Source organism: Pithys albifrons, chromosome 11 (genome assembly GCF_047495875.1).
Source record: "Pithys albifrons albifrons isolate INPA30051 chromosome 11, PitAlb_v1, whole genome shotgun sequence".
NCBI classification, from domain to species: Eukaryota; Metazoa; Chordata; class Aves; order Passeriformes; family Thamnophilidae; genus Pithys; species Pithys albifrons.
In genome coordinates, this window is record NC_092468.1 from 13,707,088 (window position 1) to 13,724,572 (window position 17,485).

General features: G+C 36.4%; 1 protein-coding gene across 15 annotated transcripts in view; it reads right to left on the reverse strand.

The window, feature by feature from the left end:
• Positions 1 to 719: 719 nt before the first annotated feature.
• The window catches only part of DLG1 (discs large MAGUK scaffold protein 1), a 145,169-nt gene continuing 128,403 nt past the window's right edge, over positions 720 to 17,485 (reverse strand). For 8 of the 15 annotated variants that reach the window (XM_071566799.1, XM_071566798.1, XM_071566795.1 and 5 more), the window contains 7 exons: positions 14,309 to 14,350; positions 11,171 to 11,221; positions 9,215 to 9,316; positions 8,793 to 8,965; positions 5,494 to 5,603; positions 5,038 to 5,129; positions 720 to 2,428 (listed from right to left, as the gene is read on the reverse strand). In XM_071566799.1, the coding sequence (XP_071422900.1) occupies positions 2,322 to 2,428; positions 5,038 to 5,129; positions 5,494 to 5,603; positions 8,793 to 8,965; positions 9,215 to 9,316; positions 11,171 to 11,221; positions 14,309 to 14,350 (677 nt within the window). In that variant the 3' untranslated portion in view covers positions 720 to 2,321. Of the gene's footprint in view, positions 2,429 to 5,037; positions 5,130 to 5,493; positions 5,604 to 8,792; positions 8,966 to 9,214; positions 9,317 to 11,170; positions 11,222 to 12,741; positions 12,778 to 14,308; positions 14,351 to 16,937; positions 16,972 to 17,485 lie in introns of all 15 variants that reach the window. The other 7 variants (XM_071566801.1, XM_071566796.1, XM_071566807.1 and 4 more) reach the window with 4 other exon arrangements.

Here is a 17,485-nt window from a genome sequence, read left to right on the forward strand (position 1 = left end):
TTTTCACTTCAGCATGACATCTGTGAAAGGAAATCACTGTGGACTTCAGTCTGAGTGGAGTATTTGGTGATACCTGGCCAGGATATGACAAGTGCCTGGGGGTAAAGTTCACTCCAATATATGAAAGAGTAAGTCCTCACAGACCTACTCAGCTGAAGAGAGCTCTCTCTGATGGGTTTAAAAAAAGAAAAAAAAAAGAGGTAAAAAGAAGTGTATACAATAGAGAGATCTCAGGAATATTTGCAGATTTGATAGCAGAGATTTATACATTTTTACCGTTTTTTTAGAGGTCTTTTCAGATGTCTCACTAAACACCTCAAATCATCAGTAACTTCCAAAGAGAGAGACTACAGCACCCTTTTAGCTCCCTTAAACATTTATGACATTATTAATCAAAAGCTGCATCAATCCAGTAGACCCTGCACTTTCTTGCAGAAGTCTCAGAAAGACAGCACAACTAACTTCCTAAACCTTGCAAAACAAATTATTTTGGGCCATGTACCAGCAGCTTAGACTCCCTATAAGCGTCATTAGCATTCCATGTAACACCAGCAATAATTGTACCACAAGTTTAAACCCACTTTTAATGCAGTAACTTCACCTACTCCAATCTGATCACTGTGTTCCACTAACACATTATTTTCATTTTCTGAGTCAATTAATTTAAAATGCTACAATACTTGTATTTCTTTTAATTAAAAACACACTTGACAAATATATTATACAATAAAGTTTATTAGCTGTTCTCCTCTTTCTAACAAATGGAATGGATAGTGTTGATAATTCTTTACAAACCAAAGCTGATTTGGTTGTGTGACTGCCCCACGACTGCCATCAGTACATCCCTCATAAACAATCAGTTGCAAACAAGCAATGGCAGGTACCAAAAAATACGGGAATCAGAGAATTTCATTACTGAAGGTTTTGGTACAATGTAATTATAACATTCAGCACAGAACTTTGTGCATTGCAAATGGAAGATCTTGTGCCTGTGCAATCCGAGCTGAACATGTAAAATGCATTGTTGACTCTGAATTCTCCCTTTGGTTAAGACATGCATATTACAAAGGGGGCAGGGGAAGACAAACACCCGAAATTCAGTAGAAAAGAGGAGAACTTGCATGTTTTTTTTTTCTTGTACTACTATTCCCTGGACTTCATGCCCAGCCATCATAGCCCATTTCATCTTTTTGTGATTAAGGAAGGTAAATTCTAGTTTGTTTTTTTTTTCAAAACAAAAAGCTAAGAGTAAGTGGTAAAAGAAAAATATATATTTTATATATATATTTATACGTGTGCGCAACTATGTAAAGAAAATAATTCCCATAGTTACAGAGTTTAGTTAAAGAAAGTTTAATATATATATATTTATTATAACAAAATAGGCAGTTATTGTGGGTAAAATATTCATTAAAATCTGACCCCTAAGAACACACACATTTTCAGGCTATGAATCATTCTCTCATTGCCCTAATGACCATCTCTGCAGCTGTTTTCTATATTACTGCCAATGGAAATTTGGCATTCCTCTGAAAAATACAAGGTTTCGTAGCACCTAAATGTATTTTAGGCTCAAAAAGTGTGATGACCATTATCTATAAAGAATTTCTGTAATACACTGCAAATAGTGTTTCACAAGGAAGATTAAAAACATTACACATCTTTGTCCCTAGCAATTTTATTGGCAAAAAATGAAAAAATAGATTATAAGAATATTCATATGAAATTATGAAAATGAATATCCCTTGAGGGGTATTAATGGGACTTAATGAAAATGACAACTCAAAATTTGAAAATTTCTCTCTAACTGCCTGGAAATAAAAAAGATACTGTGAGAATAGAACTGAACTCACAAAATAAAACCTGAAATTGATTGCCCTGACCAAACCATGCTATTGAAGTTAAGCGTGCAAAGTTACTCATAATTTACAACTTCCTTGAGTACAACTTTTCTTTCAATTGTTATGAAATTTTAAAAGAATGTCTATAAAGCTCTTTTGAAAAATCTTTGAAAGGTACTTTCCCTTAAACATTAAGGAATTTTACCAAGCAATTCCCTCCCACCCCCACCCTAAACTAATAGCTGGTCAGGCCATTCCACTGTCATGTTTGAAAAATGGCAAACCAACAACACACAATAATACAAATTATTTAAACTAAGAGAGACATCAAATGTAAAGCATTATGGGAACTGCAGAATGTGATGGTTAGGGTATGAACCACGCTGGAAAGAACTAGAGGCAGGCTCCACTGGAAGGGCTTAAGAGTCATCAGATGTAGTAGGTGATGTCAGTTAGAAAATGAAAAATAAAAATCTGTTTTCATAATTTTTCCTTTGCTGGAACCCAGATGTAAGGACCAGACTGTTCCTCTATGATCTGCTTCACTTGGTTGTAGATTTCTTCCAGTGTGTCTCCTTGGACAATAGCTGCAAAACACAATGTGGCAATCAGCAATCATCCTTCCCAGCTCTGTACAGAACCCAGCCTGCTCCACGCCAAGCTGTTCTTTTCTCTCAGCATGGCAAGAGGATTTCTGATTGCTCAAGGAACAGACACCCATGGAGGTTTCCATTTTCCGTGCTGGAGTGAAGCACAGAATGGTACTGCAGGACACACAAGGCACATCCTTGGGGACAGGAAGCGGTTTCCACTGTGCTACCAAGTACATACATACAACTGAGGAGGTTTTTTTACCTTTTCCTAATCACATGTTCCAATTTGTCTGACTCAATTCATATCCTCCAATATTATTTTTGGTTAAACTCTCATTTGTGTTTCCAACACAAAGCAAGGCACTACAGGGCTCTGTCCTCACACGATCAGTCTCAGGCTTGGTGAGCTTCTCAGCTGGATCCCAAAGCTTCACATCAAGGCTGTCTGACCTTGGGATGGCTCCTTGCTAGCACTATCTTTCCTTTGACTAAAAAGAGGAGGAGGAACTCATCGGGTTTGTTGTCCAGCCAACAAATTCAAGTTTTAAGGACAACAGTCTTCCTTACACAGTTAAAGCTGAAATTTATATTCAGATAGTGTAAGTTAGATGTATTTTTGCCAAGGCTAGAAAATAATGAGAAGTGAGCTAATATGGGTGTGTTCTGACATACTGGAATAAAGTACAATTTGGTAAAAATCAGAACAAAGTTTGAGATGTTCTTATCACATTTCATCCTGGAAGAGCAAACACTGTGAGACAGTAATGACTTTTTAATTAGGATCACAATCTCAGTTTCAATAATCCAAGAAATAAAGTTTAGCATGAAAGACAGTTTTGGAGGCAGGCCAGGCTCACCGTTCTGTGCATTAATAGATTACTGCTGCTTCCAAGCTTTGCTTTCATGCAAATTACTTCTTTTTTATTCCTACTATTCCATTCCTGTATCTCCAAAACTTTCTCCCCACCTGCAGCCCACTGCCTGTCACGGGAGGCTGCTCCATTATTATAGATCAAATATAACGTTCACAGCACCACAGTGCATTAAAAAGACTCAAAAATGTCTTTGCAATGCAAATAGCCATAAGATTCAGCATCTTGCTTCTCTCCAGCTGTGTTCAACCACACCTCTTCCAAACCTCAATACCCACAAAACTAAAGAAGTGTGTGTTCTTCATGTGCTTCAGTGCAAAGTTGAAATCCGTAGACACTGAATCTGCTGATGACATTGCTTTCACATATAATGTGGTACTTTTCAACAGATTAGGGAAAGCTTTCTTTTTGGCCACCTGACACATGGGTGGCAACCTCCACAATGTAATTGGCACCTGTAATGGCTTCGGGTACCTCACACGGCCTGAACTGGGTTATCAAGGAGAGGTCTGACCATCTTTCTTTGTCAATAAGCCTTATACTCCAAAACCAAATCAGAGCCCTGAGCACTACAGCAGTAAAAAAGGCCTTTAGGTTTTTGAAACATGGCAAGTTATGTCCCTTAATTTCCTGAAAAAGTGTCCTATATAATGTCCTGAGACAGTCTGGGATAATACCAGCTACTAAGTAAATATTTAATTAACATTTATTAAAAAACCTTAATTTGTTTCCTGAGCAACAAAGCTGACACATTTGCAAGTCATTTGGTAAGGGGCTCTACAGTAGGAAGAATTTTCAAAATATGTTGAGAGTCCCATAATTTGCCAGGTGCAGGCAGATAGAGGGCTATGGGAAGAGCAAAATACAATATTGGGATAAACTGACAGCCGGGCAGCACAACATGCAGAGAACAAGGCAGCAGGAAGACTGGGGCAGGGAGTCTACTATTTGCTCTGCCCCATCCTGTGTGTCTGCCCAGCTGCTGCATTCACAGTTCTGCCTGCGGCAGATGTGGAAGAAGGAACTGGGCAAAGGAGCCACATCACAGAAAGGAGATGAATGGGGCAGTAAACACTAAAACACTGCAAAAGAGAATGTAAGAGGAAGGAAAGGAGTGATTGCCTATCAGGGCAGAAAAAGGGAAGGCTCATTTCCGACCTCCTGAAGGTCATGACTTGACCACCCTCCCCCTACTACAAGACACAATGCAAAGAATGAGCAGTTTGAGAGATTGCAGCCCATCCCTTCCTGTCACAGTGAGTTCCACAGCATGCACAAATTTGATTTCCTAAGTACCATAATGCTGTAGTGTTCAATTTCCAGAGGCTTAATTCACTACTATCATGCTTGATCATCTTCCCAATTATAAAAAAATAAAGGTAATGAACAATTTCCTACAGGCAGCTTTGCTGGGCAGTTTCTCTGCAAATAAAAAGCTTTAAGCATATGAAACGTCAACAAAGCAAACATCTGCATTACATTACTCAGGAAAATGGTATAAAGTCTTACAGTTTTTAATACCTGAATTAAGCTCCCAGTAAAATTTGTGTATATTAATTAATCAAATTTAAATCACTATAGAGGTACTAAGATGGCCCTATGCCTCAAAATAACCACAGATCATCTGAAAAACAAAGTTCAGCCTTATCTCAGAGATTAGACAATTACTATTTTTACAGCAAGCAATAAAATTTCAGCTCTGGCAAGGGAACAGTCACAAACAAAACATACCTGTGAAGTGTTCAGTAAATTCCTGCTCCAGTTTCATGGCTCTTTCAAATGTCTTCCTGGCTTGTTCCTCCGTTAAGCGTTTATTCATTTCCCTGAAATTGAAAACATTATGCATTCTAAAATTACTATCAAATACCTGGAGTCTTTAGAAGTAAAGTTTTAAACTATTGTCTGAGTATTAACCCTAATAAGAGAGGTTAGCCCTAACACTTAAGTGAAGACTGTAGTGAAAATGAGCTGTTCTGGCACTATGTTGCATGGAATTTAACACAATGTCATCTGTTCTCAAGCACTTCAGTTTGGATTGGAAACCCCACCTTAAGTCCCTAAAAATTAAACTCAGGAAATTAAACATTATTTAAAATGCAAATATTACAACTGACTGCACGTAACTTGCACCTGGCTTTTCAAATAGAACTCGAACAATGTAACCTGAGGTACTTTACTTTTACTCACATGATATTTTCCACTGTTTTGGGTTTAATAAAAATGGAGATTGGGTACAGCTGGGCAATCTGCAACCTTTTGATCGCATTACCAGAAACATCAAGAATGCAATGTTTGCCCTAAAAAGTGAGAGAGAGGAAAATGGAACTGAGCAAAGTTTAAGTCACAGGCAGCATAGTGTAATTAAGTCGGAAGAGAAAACACGTCCACTGAAAGCCAACAAAATTACAGCATTTGCATCAATGATACTGTGATTTCACCACTTTGGCACACTCCTCTGGGGGATCACACATCATTTGAGATGCTCCTGACCCTTCTTTCTTGCTTCCTTTCTCCATGAGAGACTGCAGCCCAACCACCAATGCAAGACTCATGCAGTGGAACAGCTGGACTTAAAGTAGCACAAAAAGTTTTTTGTTTTCTTCTTTTCGGTAATAATTTGAGGATGTTTTCGGGAGGTGGCCATGTCACAGATGCAGTTTAGAGAGGTGACTTAACTGGCGTACCTGAGGGAGTAGCCACCCCTGATGGCAGGGAAATGCGCCATGTAGAACCACAAGATGGAACTGCAATCAAGCCCTCTCCTCCCCCAGGTGCCACACAGAGAATACCATGTTGCAGATGGTAAATGCCATTTATTTGGGCTGATTCATACAGCCCCTTGGGCAGCTGGAAGACAGTGTGTTAAGGCTGCTTTCCTCCCGCCCACTATTTCCCCACTATAATTTTCCAGCTATCTGGGATATCTCATCTCAAAGGCTCTTCTTGTTCCTCAGCTCCTTTATCTCAGATATGTTCATTTCCACCTCGCACATTTTTCTTTCCTTTCTGAGCAGCACAGGATTAACTTGCATACCACCACTTGAGAAAGGTACAGGGAAGAGGAACAGAAAACCTGTCAGGTGACTGAATTAAGGGAATTTTTATCTTTAGCAGGAGACAAATTTGACTGGCAGAATTCTGTAAGCCAGGATCCATGGGTTTGGATGCCCACTGGTAACATTTAAAAAAGGTGTTTGTATGTACTAGCAGAGTATTTTACTCCACATCTTTAAATGTGGCACATTCTCTGGGAATTGAGAATTAAGAGCATTACCTGCTGCTTTTTACTTTTTGGAATAAAACACTATATGCTGTGTTTGGCCCAACAACTTTTGCCAGCTGTCAAATGATTATGGGCAAGGGTGAAGGGCTAAACAGCCAGCACAGTACCTGTGCTGGACCTTATAATGTAACTGTGACAGTTTATTCCAAATCAATAATGAATGTGCGTTAACAGTGGCCTCAAAACAGATTTGCAAGCTGTTAGTGATTGCAAAGAAAAGAGGATATGAAAATTCCTTTCAAGTGAAGATTTGGAAGACAAGGAAAAGAAATGCAAGTACTTCATGATATAATTTCATGTTTTCATCCAAGGAAGATATTTTGCTCTAATTGCAGAGTGCTTTTAGAGCAATATTTTATGTATTTTTTAGTTCCTTACTTGCACTGCATCTGATTGAGGAGCACAGTACAGCACTCAGTGCCTTTTACAGTAACTGAACAATGACATCAAAAAGCATCTTTAGCTGTGTCCATTGTAGGTATGGAAATGAGAGCTAGGGATCAGCTGGAAGTGTGGGCAAATGAACACAAATGAAAGCTGTTGTAAGAATACTGTTTCTAGTACTTTTGGGGTAATAGTAGTCACTTTTCCTAAACTCATCACAGAAAACTTGGAAGTATTAAGACCCACTGAAAAGACTCATCTCTTCAGCAAGACAGAGAAGAAAATGACAAGTGGAGTTACTCCAGATCAACCAGTTGCAGCCTTGTCATGATTTTGAAGTTCAGTTCTGAAGGACAGGTCATTGTTTCTCAGAAAACTAATGTTAGCTGCAACTGAGAAATTGCTGCATCTACCCAAAGTCCCATGGAGCCTGTGCAGGAGATTTAATTACATAGAGACATCTGGTACTACTTTGCTCTTCATGTCCATTTATAAAAGATTCACAATTCTTGTGAACCTTACTAGTCTCAACATAGGAGCAGAAGAATACAGCCAATTTCAGGCCCAGAGTGGAACTGAAAGATTGCACCTGTGCTTCCAGGTGAAGCAACTGTCAGCAGATTTATAATGTTTAAACTGTTCAGTAACTGTTCATCATTTAGCCACATGTGATAGTTTCACACCTTCATTCAGCCTCCCATACAAAGTGCTGTTCATTTAATTGAACAATTTTGCAATCAATATTATTTCCTTGCCTTTTCTCACTGTATACCACAGGACCAGGTTCCATTTCATACAGTGGGAAAGACAGTAAAGAAAACTTTATCACATGACCCACAGAATCTCACCATGTTCACCCTGGTTTTGCTTCCACTGAATGCATTTGCTAGAAATAACAGTAATCTCCCATTTACTCAAATTGGTCTTCACAGTTTTCCAGAGGACTAACCACACACCCATGTCACACAGCCCAGCCACACTTACCCTCTGCAGGTCCAGACTGACAGTGCTCACACTTGTGAGTTCCCACCTAGAAAGTAACTGTTTCTTCTCTCACAGAGATCAGATAACATTGTCTATTGTAAATGCACTGTGTTTTGCAAGCAGTAGGATAACACTCATCAACTTAACATGGAACATTTGCAAAAAACTTTCACCAAAATTTTTTCTTTAAAACAAGCATCTTAGTCTCAGAAATATGCTTCCTTCTTCCCACTTTTATTTCCCAGAGAGATCAAGTTAACTTCAGTTTGAATTTAGAAATAATCAAATTTTGCAAGAAATAGCTAAATCTATTCAGTATAAAACCAGTAAGGTCAGTCTCCAAAATGTAGTGGTAGTTGTGGAAGAAGTCTTTTTAAAATTGAGTTTATTACATTTACTCTTTTCCCTTTATCAACAAATCCATGAAGGGCAGAAAGAATAACATTTTTACAAATTTTCATCTATACAGGTCTATGCCAAATGATCATCATATCAATTAACTCCACCACCACAATTTTTAAAGAGTTAATAATCTATGTATGTGAGCTTGGCTAATTAGCCGTAATTCCAATTATTTCTTCTGTATTCTCTTTAAATAAGAGGATACAAACTATGATAGCTCTTTTCTCATAATTTAATCATGATGCTCTCATTATTCCAAAGATTCATTATTTCCGTAAATGCAACTGTGACAATGAGCTTTGGTTTGGGTTTTATGTAAATCTCTTTTTTAAGTCAGAAGGCTCCTAGTGGCTTCTTGCCATTCTTCTCTTTTTCCCTGTCAGCACAAGCAGATAATCATCTCAGTAAATGAAAGTAACTGGCACTGATTTACCTTTTCTGCTACTTCTCGCACTGACTGGACACTTGTTCCATAAAGATGATTATTGTACTGGCCAGCTTCAATGAATTTGTGATCCTGAATATCCTTCTCCATTTGCTCTCGAGAAGTGACAAAATGGTAATCACGTCCATCCACCTCATAATCTCGTTTTGGTCTAGTAGTATCTTTAAATATAAACCAGTAGTTTTTAAAACAAAACAAAAACCAGTGACTTTCTTCCCTACAATATCCAGAAATAGTCTCCCATTTATACTGCAAAATTTTCACAAGCAAAGAGATTGACTATTAAGATTGGTCTATGAAGTTTAGACAATATTAACTTCTTTTAAAAAGTCAACATATACAGGATGTCTATTAAAAAAATTAACAGAAAAGTATAATTTAGAACTGCTTTAGTATTTACTGAGACTTACGTGGAACACATGAGCCAAATTTGTCTGGAAACTCTGAGATCAGGTCATCATTTATTCTGTCTTTCATGGGTCCCAAAACAATCACAGGTCGAGTGTAATTGACTATTAAACAAAGAAATAGCAGCAGTTACATCTCAGTAAGACTGACAACTTCTAAGTGTTCAGCAAAATAGGCTTTATCACACAGCAATGATTTTAATACCTAAAAGAATATGTACCCTTACAGAGAATAAAAACACGTTGAAGAATGTAAATCAATTAACACCATAGTCAAGTAACATGCTAGACCTTCAGTCTCAAAACACTATCCTTGGTGATTGAAGATAAATCTTAAATTATGAAGTATTTGAAAAAAAATCTTTTCATAAAGTAACATCCTACATTTTAATGGAAAAATCAAAAGGGGAAAGTTTTAAAATCTTTTCAATTCAAAGAGGCACCTAAGCAGCAGCAGAGTTTGTAAAAATTCTGTTTGTATTGGAAGAAGCTTCTTTTCCTCTAAGATCACAATTAAACACACATATATGAAACAACTCAACTACATGTAGCTCCTGTAACTATAAATACCCTTATAAAATTAAGTGCAGTATCTTTTAAAAGTAGCTTAATTTCTTATAAAGTTATAAAGCATTTTTGGTTGAAAATTAAGCTTAAACAGAGTATGTCTAATTATACTGCATGAACCATAAGACAATAATACCTAAGTATCTTCTCAGTAGCACATAAGTTCATCAGTACAAATTTTAACTTTAGGGTCAATCTTTCTGCACAAATAAGCCCAAATTAATTAACATCTGACCTATAAAATATATTTTGACTCTGAGAACTATTTCCTTGCCATTGTATTAATATATTCATAAAAGGAATGTCTTGAATCCAGTAACTATCAACCTATTCATTTAATAAAAAACATCTTTTCATTAAAGACTAAGGCCCACCAGCATCCCAAGTCCCAACAGTACCCCAAGTCACACTAGTGACTCAAGTCCCTTTAAATCTATTTTGGTCATTATAGTTTTTTATTCCTCTGGGTTTCTTAAAAAAATAAATTACCAGGAGAGTGAAATAGTTGCCCAATGCAGACAACATATACAGGGAGAGCATTACTGCTGCTAAACAAAGGAACCAGTGAAAGTTATGTTATGGCCTTCCCTTTACACTGTCACTCTTAACGGGAATTACAGTCAAGTATTTAAATGCCAAAGCACTTGGCTCTTTAAAATGTTTAGTTGTACAATATGATGGTCACTAATCCATTGGCTTGTGCGAAGTCTCATTCACATCTTTTCTCTTCAACCTTGACATTATTTCACTTAATATTACTATTGTTATCCCTAAAAATTCCGTGTCTGCATTCACATTGTGAATCACGAACAGTACGAAGGTGAAAACACGTGATACCATTCCACTGGAAAACAGTGAAAAGCATTTTATTTTAAATGCAAGTGTAAGAAAATATCTTTCCTGTTGATTTCCATTTCATTAAATTTTACCTTTTTTTCTGAAAAGAATTCCTTGGCAACTACTAACTCAATTATCCTCATAAAAGGACCATACAGAAAGGGGAGACTGGTTTCAAAATATTTCAGTTGAAGTTTACTAAAATAGACAAAAGATCTATTCACACACCTCCCGCTGTGGCAGAAACAGTGAGAATGCTAAAGCAATATGAAATAGAAAAAACCTATAATTTCTGAGGTTCACACTGACAAAACTATTAAACATACTGTATTTTCCTTCTGCAATGCAAACCACACAAGAAATTACTGCAGTAGCACACCTTTGGATTTTTCACTAAATAATTTAGTGATTTTATTTAATAATTTATGTCTTCATGAATTCATTCATTTAAGCAATGCTGACAAGTTCAAAAGTTTATCATGGTCCTTAGTACATAAGGGTGCACAAAGCATTCTGGTAATTCAGACTGTTTTATAGTGAGCAAGGTCTACCAACCTTCTTGTTGATTAACTGGTTCATAAGACAAGACATATTCCTCTTGGCCACCTAGAATGTAAACACGAAGATGTAACTATTTATTTTTTTCTAAACCAACAGAATTAGATCAAGTCATTCAAAGGACTACAATGATACAGACATTCCTCAGCAATTACAATGATACTGATGGACATCTGTCAAGAGCGATGAATTATAAAACTCACAAGGATAAGCCAAACATCAAACTTTAAAGCATAAGACACAGAGTATCAATAATTTCCTGGTGTACATTAGCATGTCAAGCTGACATCAAGCACAAGAATAATTTTAAAGCATTCCTGCAATGCTCTAACCCACGAGCCCTGGATGCAGTGCATGCATGCTGTCATTCACTGCTAGAGGCAACACCACCCACAGCATGGACTTGCTCCATACTCCGAAGCCAGTTTTTACAAAATCATTTTTCTGTATTTGTACAGGCTGACAAACATGTATGTCAAGGTGTACAGAACTTCTATTAACTTTATCATTAACTGGCATTTATAAACAACTTCAGCCACTCTAATTCTACCAAAAAATACAGTTCCATACACTAAATAACTGTTATTTTATCAATTAATTTTTCAAGACAAAATTGAAAACAAGGAATGCTTTGGATTGTTCTCAGCACCAAGAAGCACATTAGCAGTGAATGAAACTAAAATAACTGAGTGTTGAACTTTGACAGCTGGAGGTTTTTTAAATGTTAGTGAAAGCATCTGAAAGATACCTCAATTGCCACCTCTCTAGAAGATTATTTCTAGTCTAACATTGTATCTCTGAGTAAGATTTCTTGCAATGAAATAACTACAATTAACTCCATGACAGTAGAGAATTTGTAATTCTGAAGACACAAGCTCAAATTATATGACATTACTTTGAAGAAAATACACTCCTTCAAAAACTCCCTTGGGTAATTTTGGAACCTTCTTCGGTGTTCACAAGCCACTCACAACAGGCAAAGGAACATACCAATGCTATACCACAGTTGTGTAGAAACAGACTGCAGATGAAGGCTTTTATAAATCCATATATTGGTTATATATATATTCTTTATTTCATAGCAAATACCACTGATATTTTAAATCTAAATTCTACAATTTCATTAACAGAAATATTTCTCTTGTTCTGCAAAAGATTTGCATTCAAACTGTCCTACAGCAATACATGAATGAATATTTTAATTTCCTAAATTGTTGCAAGTGAGGAATACCTTAAGACAGACACAAAAACATGCAACCTGTGACTTTAATACCACAAAAAGTTACTCATGCAAATGGATTTTGGAAGGACAGTATATACTTTCAGAACCCCTTTAGCTAGGGAGAGGAATAGGGAATCACCAACTATCAACTCATCTAGGAAGAATCCAGCTCACATATGATTAGATACTTCTTTTGAGAAGTCACATTGCTATAAGGTCAAAAATTAGTTAAGCAAACTAATAAAGCAATAGTAACAAGTAAAAAGCATCCCCTAATTGAGGGCAAAAAGTATATATTGTCACTGTTTTTCAATACTTTGGAAAAATGAATATTAATAGAATGAACCTTTTGAACAACCGTACTCATCTGTAATCAAGATAACTTTCATATTAGACAGCAGTAAGAAGAAATTAAAAGAATATTTTAATAAAAAATGCTCAGAATTACACATTCAGATAAGCAAATCCATGACATTCATAATAAAATCATGGCATCTGGACTAATAACAGAGTAAAAAACTAACTGGTAGTACCAATAATGAAGTTTAGACATAAATAAAGCAAGCTCTTAGAAAAACCTCGATAGTGGGGGAAGAGAGGGAAGCAGCAAATTTATGAATAAAGAGTCATGGTTACATAGTTTTAATGGTGTGTTATTAAAAATGATTAAATATTCTAAGTTTGTCAAAGGCAACTCCCATAAAAGCTCGATTTTGTGTTATTCTCAGGGAATACAGGTGCCTCCCTCAATTGGTTTCTTTTCAGTTACAGTCTACAGCACCATTAGCACTTTGTACATGTGTATAAACTCTCTCCTTCAGTGTAATCATCTGGAAGAAAACATGTGGATCATCACCTCTGAAAAGATCTGCAGCTTCTAAACAAATATATCTGTTAAAGAACTGCCTTCCTTATTATCCTAACATAAATCATATCTGTTTCTGAAGTGCCCATTATACAGTTAGCAGGGAGCCACTGTCCCTGCATGACTTTTACCTTTCCTTTTTTTCATGTTCCTCTTCAAATCCCCAACTTTGCTATCTTTCTGCTCTGCTCTATCCTGGTCCTGGTCTGGACTGCAACATTACTGAGAAGCTGTTCACTGGAACCAAATAGCAGGACTGAAGTTCTTGCTCTGGTTTCAGACATTTTAAAGCACAGTAAGGCAGCATCATGCAGCACATTATAACCTGAGAACATGTAGTGCTGCTGCAGCTTGGGCAACAAGTACTATAGCTTATCCCAGTGGAAAAAGCCAACTGAGTGTGGTATTTAAAAGATAACCAGGTCTTCAGAGAGAGAACTGTCATGTTGATTTATCATAACTGACTCAGCACTGAATGTGTGTCGTATGCTTTGAAGACAATTCATACTAAGCAGCCACACTTGACACAATAAATGAGCTAAAAGCAAGGGTAAATACATGTTTACTTATCTGTACTTTCATTAAAATAAAAACATATAAAATCTGAGTATCAGTTATGAAAAAATGTAAATAGTTATGGCACTATTTAACAGATTACACAGTTTAGTTACACCTCCAGGATTAAGGCTCACCTACATGTAATTATATTTGTCAGCATTAAATTTACATTTGGGATTTAATAAGTCTAGTTAGCTCACATAGTTAAAAAAAAGAGGAATAGGTTCAAATCAAGCTGAACTAAGAAAATCATAGACCACAACAAAAATATCCATAAAGGAGGTTTGCAATGATTCTAGTCAGCGTTTTAAAAACAAAGACATAGCACAATTTACAGTACTCCACTAAACACAGGAATATGGATTTCACCTGAAGGTGACTGGGAAGTTCTATCTAACATGTAAATACCCAGAAAAGACAGACAAACAAAACCAAAGAAAGAGCAACAAAACAGAGGTTCTAAAAAAACGAAGAACTTAAAAACACTTACGGTAACTACTTTCACTATCGCTGGCATTAGAGGTTACATGCTCTGAAATTGCAACACAATGGAAAAAAATAAGGAACATACACTGATGGCATGAGTCAAACAACGAAAATCGACACAAAATAATCCAGATGAAAGACAATACTGCTATCAGAATGCTGAAATCAATACATACTGCATATAAAAGTTTTAAGGTACTTCTCATAGCTCTCAGGATCAAGCGTAATTTCATATGAAAGGAATTGATGTTAATAAAAAGAAAAACATTAAACAGCACATCAGAATAAGATTACAGAAAGTACACTATTTCACAGTTCACAAGTAACCCTGCAAATTTTAAGGGTTTCACTTCAGGATGAATTTTATTGGGCAGAAATCTATAGGATTATGCATTTCAACTTTTATCCAGGCAATTTACTGATTATATTTAGCGTCTTGTAGCAGAAAATACTGGACTATATTGCAGGAAATACCGAGTAGCACATTCAGTAATTGTCATTTTCCTAGGGTATATTAAATAGTTACTTGAAGAGCAATGCTGAATTAAGATTTTATTCTATTTCCCAGTAATCTTGTATCTTACCAAACTCTTCACTTTCATTATGGACTATCTATATTAATTTCAAGACTTTTTATTCTGGACTATCTATGTTAATTTCATGCCTTTTGCATGGTAATCAAAATACTTCGGGCACAAGGTAGTTACATTTACTTTTTTAGTGTATGTAATTGTGTTGAATATGTTTATGATAAAAATTAAGGCAATTGAAGAATTTCAGGTAAGAAATCTATGGATACCTGAAAATTCTACAAATCTGGTGAAGTATCAACTTCAAATTGCTGAACTTGATTGAAAACATCAACTTTCATGCCACCCAGTGAATGTGTCTATTTGTAACACTAGCTTTCACAGGTTAACACTGTGTAGAAAAACTTGTGTTTGAACTATACAAATTAAATACAATTAATTGGAAATTATGTACCTGACTCTCTGCATGCAATAATACATATTGTCACAAGGAGCCTTTGTAATACATGAAAGTCAGTGCACTTCCTCCTCTAGAAGACTGAAGAGAAGGAAGTAAGGGGACTCTAGAGGTTAAGAATACAGTAATGAAGCAAATATGCTTCTACTGATTAATAAATATTAAAAAAAATTTCATATGTAAAATACTTAACCTTTTAAAATATTCGATAAAGTGAACTAATATGTTAAACCCACAAATCTCTGCCTGGACTGAGCTCGCTCATTTCACTTCTGTGCAGGAAAAACAAATACTTCCTAATGTTTGCAAGTACCAGAAATTTGGATCTACTTCCATTTCATTTTCTTGCCTTGGGAAAACTATGTCCACATTGGCAAGGAAGAGGCAAACTGTGATTTTTAAAAGCCTCCTTGAGAATACAAGTGGTGTGATATCCTGGTGTTAGGCACAACTGGTGAAGACGTAAATTCTAAAATGCCAGCAACAACAGCAGTCTTGCAGAGCCCAAGTAACACAACTTGTATTAAACATGGTAAGGCAGTTTCAAGAAGTCTGAGTGTGCTGAAAAACAGACTAGAAGTCAGTTGTTTACATAACGGAATCACCTAGAGATATTTCTGGACCATACTACGCTGTTTAAACTAGGTACGATCATAAGGCCATAAAGGCTGCTTATGATCTTCTGCTCTAAACCATAAGGCCATAAAGGTTGCTAAGGTTTTCTGGTCTAGACCAAGAATTCCTTTGAAAGTAGCCATTTCAGATATCAAAAATTAATGTTGCAGCTACTAGAATTTTTATTTCATGATTGAAGCCAGATACAGAAGTACACTGACTCGTACATGTAATTTCAGAAACACTGTGCCAAAGAGTTATGCCTTGGGAAGAAATCTTACCTTTGACAATCTCTAGTCACATCTCTTTAGGGACTAGTTTTCCTATTGCATAAACACCTAACAGTGTATATGTTTAGTATCTGTGATGAAAGCAAGGTCTTGACTTCTTTTCATTTGTCACTTTAGTACATTTAGTTGTGGGGTGTGTCTACACAAACAAATCTGTTCAAAGAACTTGGCAAATTCTGAATCTTACTGTATTCAAACAGAAATACAGCAAATGATTATATGTCTCCTCTATGGGCTACCCCTCCCCCCGGTCTAAGAGCATCATAAGCATTCAAGTCAGAAGCAAAGTTTTGTTTGCTTTAAGAGGCTGTAAACATCAGTCACCTGGAGAGAGGAGTGAAAACTGTAACTAGTTAAAGTATGACAGCAATGGTTGCAATATTACTGTAAAAAGCCATAAGGTTATTTTTAAATAAATAAAAATACAAAGACAAGATAGAAATTACATTAAAAAATAATGACCAAATTTAAAAAGACAGCACTGTTAAGGACAAAGAAGTAAGCACTGGTAAGCCTCTGGAAAACAAAAAAATCTAATGTGATAGTTACATAAACTTTCACATGTTCCTGAAAGCAAAAACCCCCAGAAGATTACTAACTAGGAAAAGCTAATGAACCATTTTTAGAGTCAACCTCCTCATGCCTGTTGAACACCAGTCTCAAAGAGATCTGCCAAAAAAAAAAAAGTAGTAATTTTTCAGATGGAGGTTAAAATAACTTGGGAGTATTTTGATCACTTACTCAGGCCTTTTGATCCCATGTCGTCAGGGACCTCCTGCAGAGTAGTCCCCAGAGGGCAAGCAATAAAAAGACAATCACAAAGAAAATAATTGTCAGTAATATATAAAACTGGCGCTACGACAGGAGACAGTTCCCAGAACATCACAGGGGAAAATGACGTCTATAGGATTTGACCTGACTGACACATGAAGTGTAATCAGTAATGCAAATGGCAGAGAACAGTTGTTTCAAACCTAGTCTGAATTGGTAAATGTATCCAACTGCTTTTTGAGAAGACACATGGGCTTTTTGTGATAGCAACAACAATGAAAATCAAAGTAACCTCTCTTCATTAGGAAAATCAAATTAGAATGAATGACTTTGAAGAACCAGTCTAAAGGGACTGATTTGAGAAGCTGGTAAGCTCTGTCATACTTTGATTGCTGCTGTGCCTTCTCCTCCAAGTCAGAAACAAGGAAGCATCACTGACAGCACTGGAAGGCAGTTAACTCCTCCAGTTATTCTACAGTATCGCCCATTGTATTCCAAACTGGGATACTCTGGTGTTG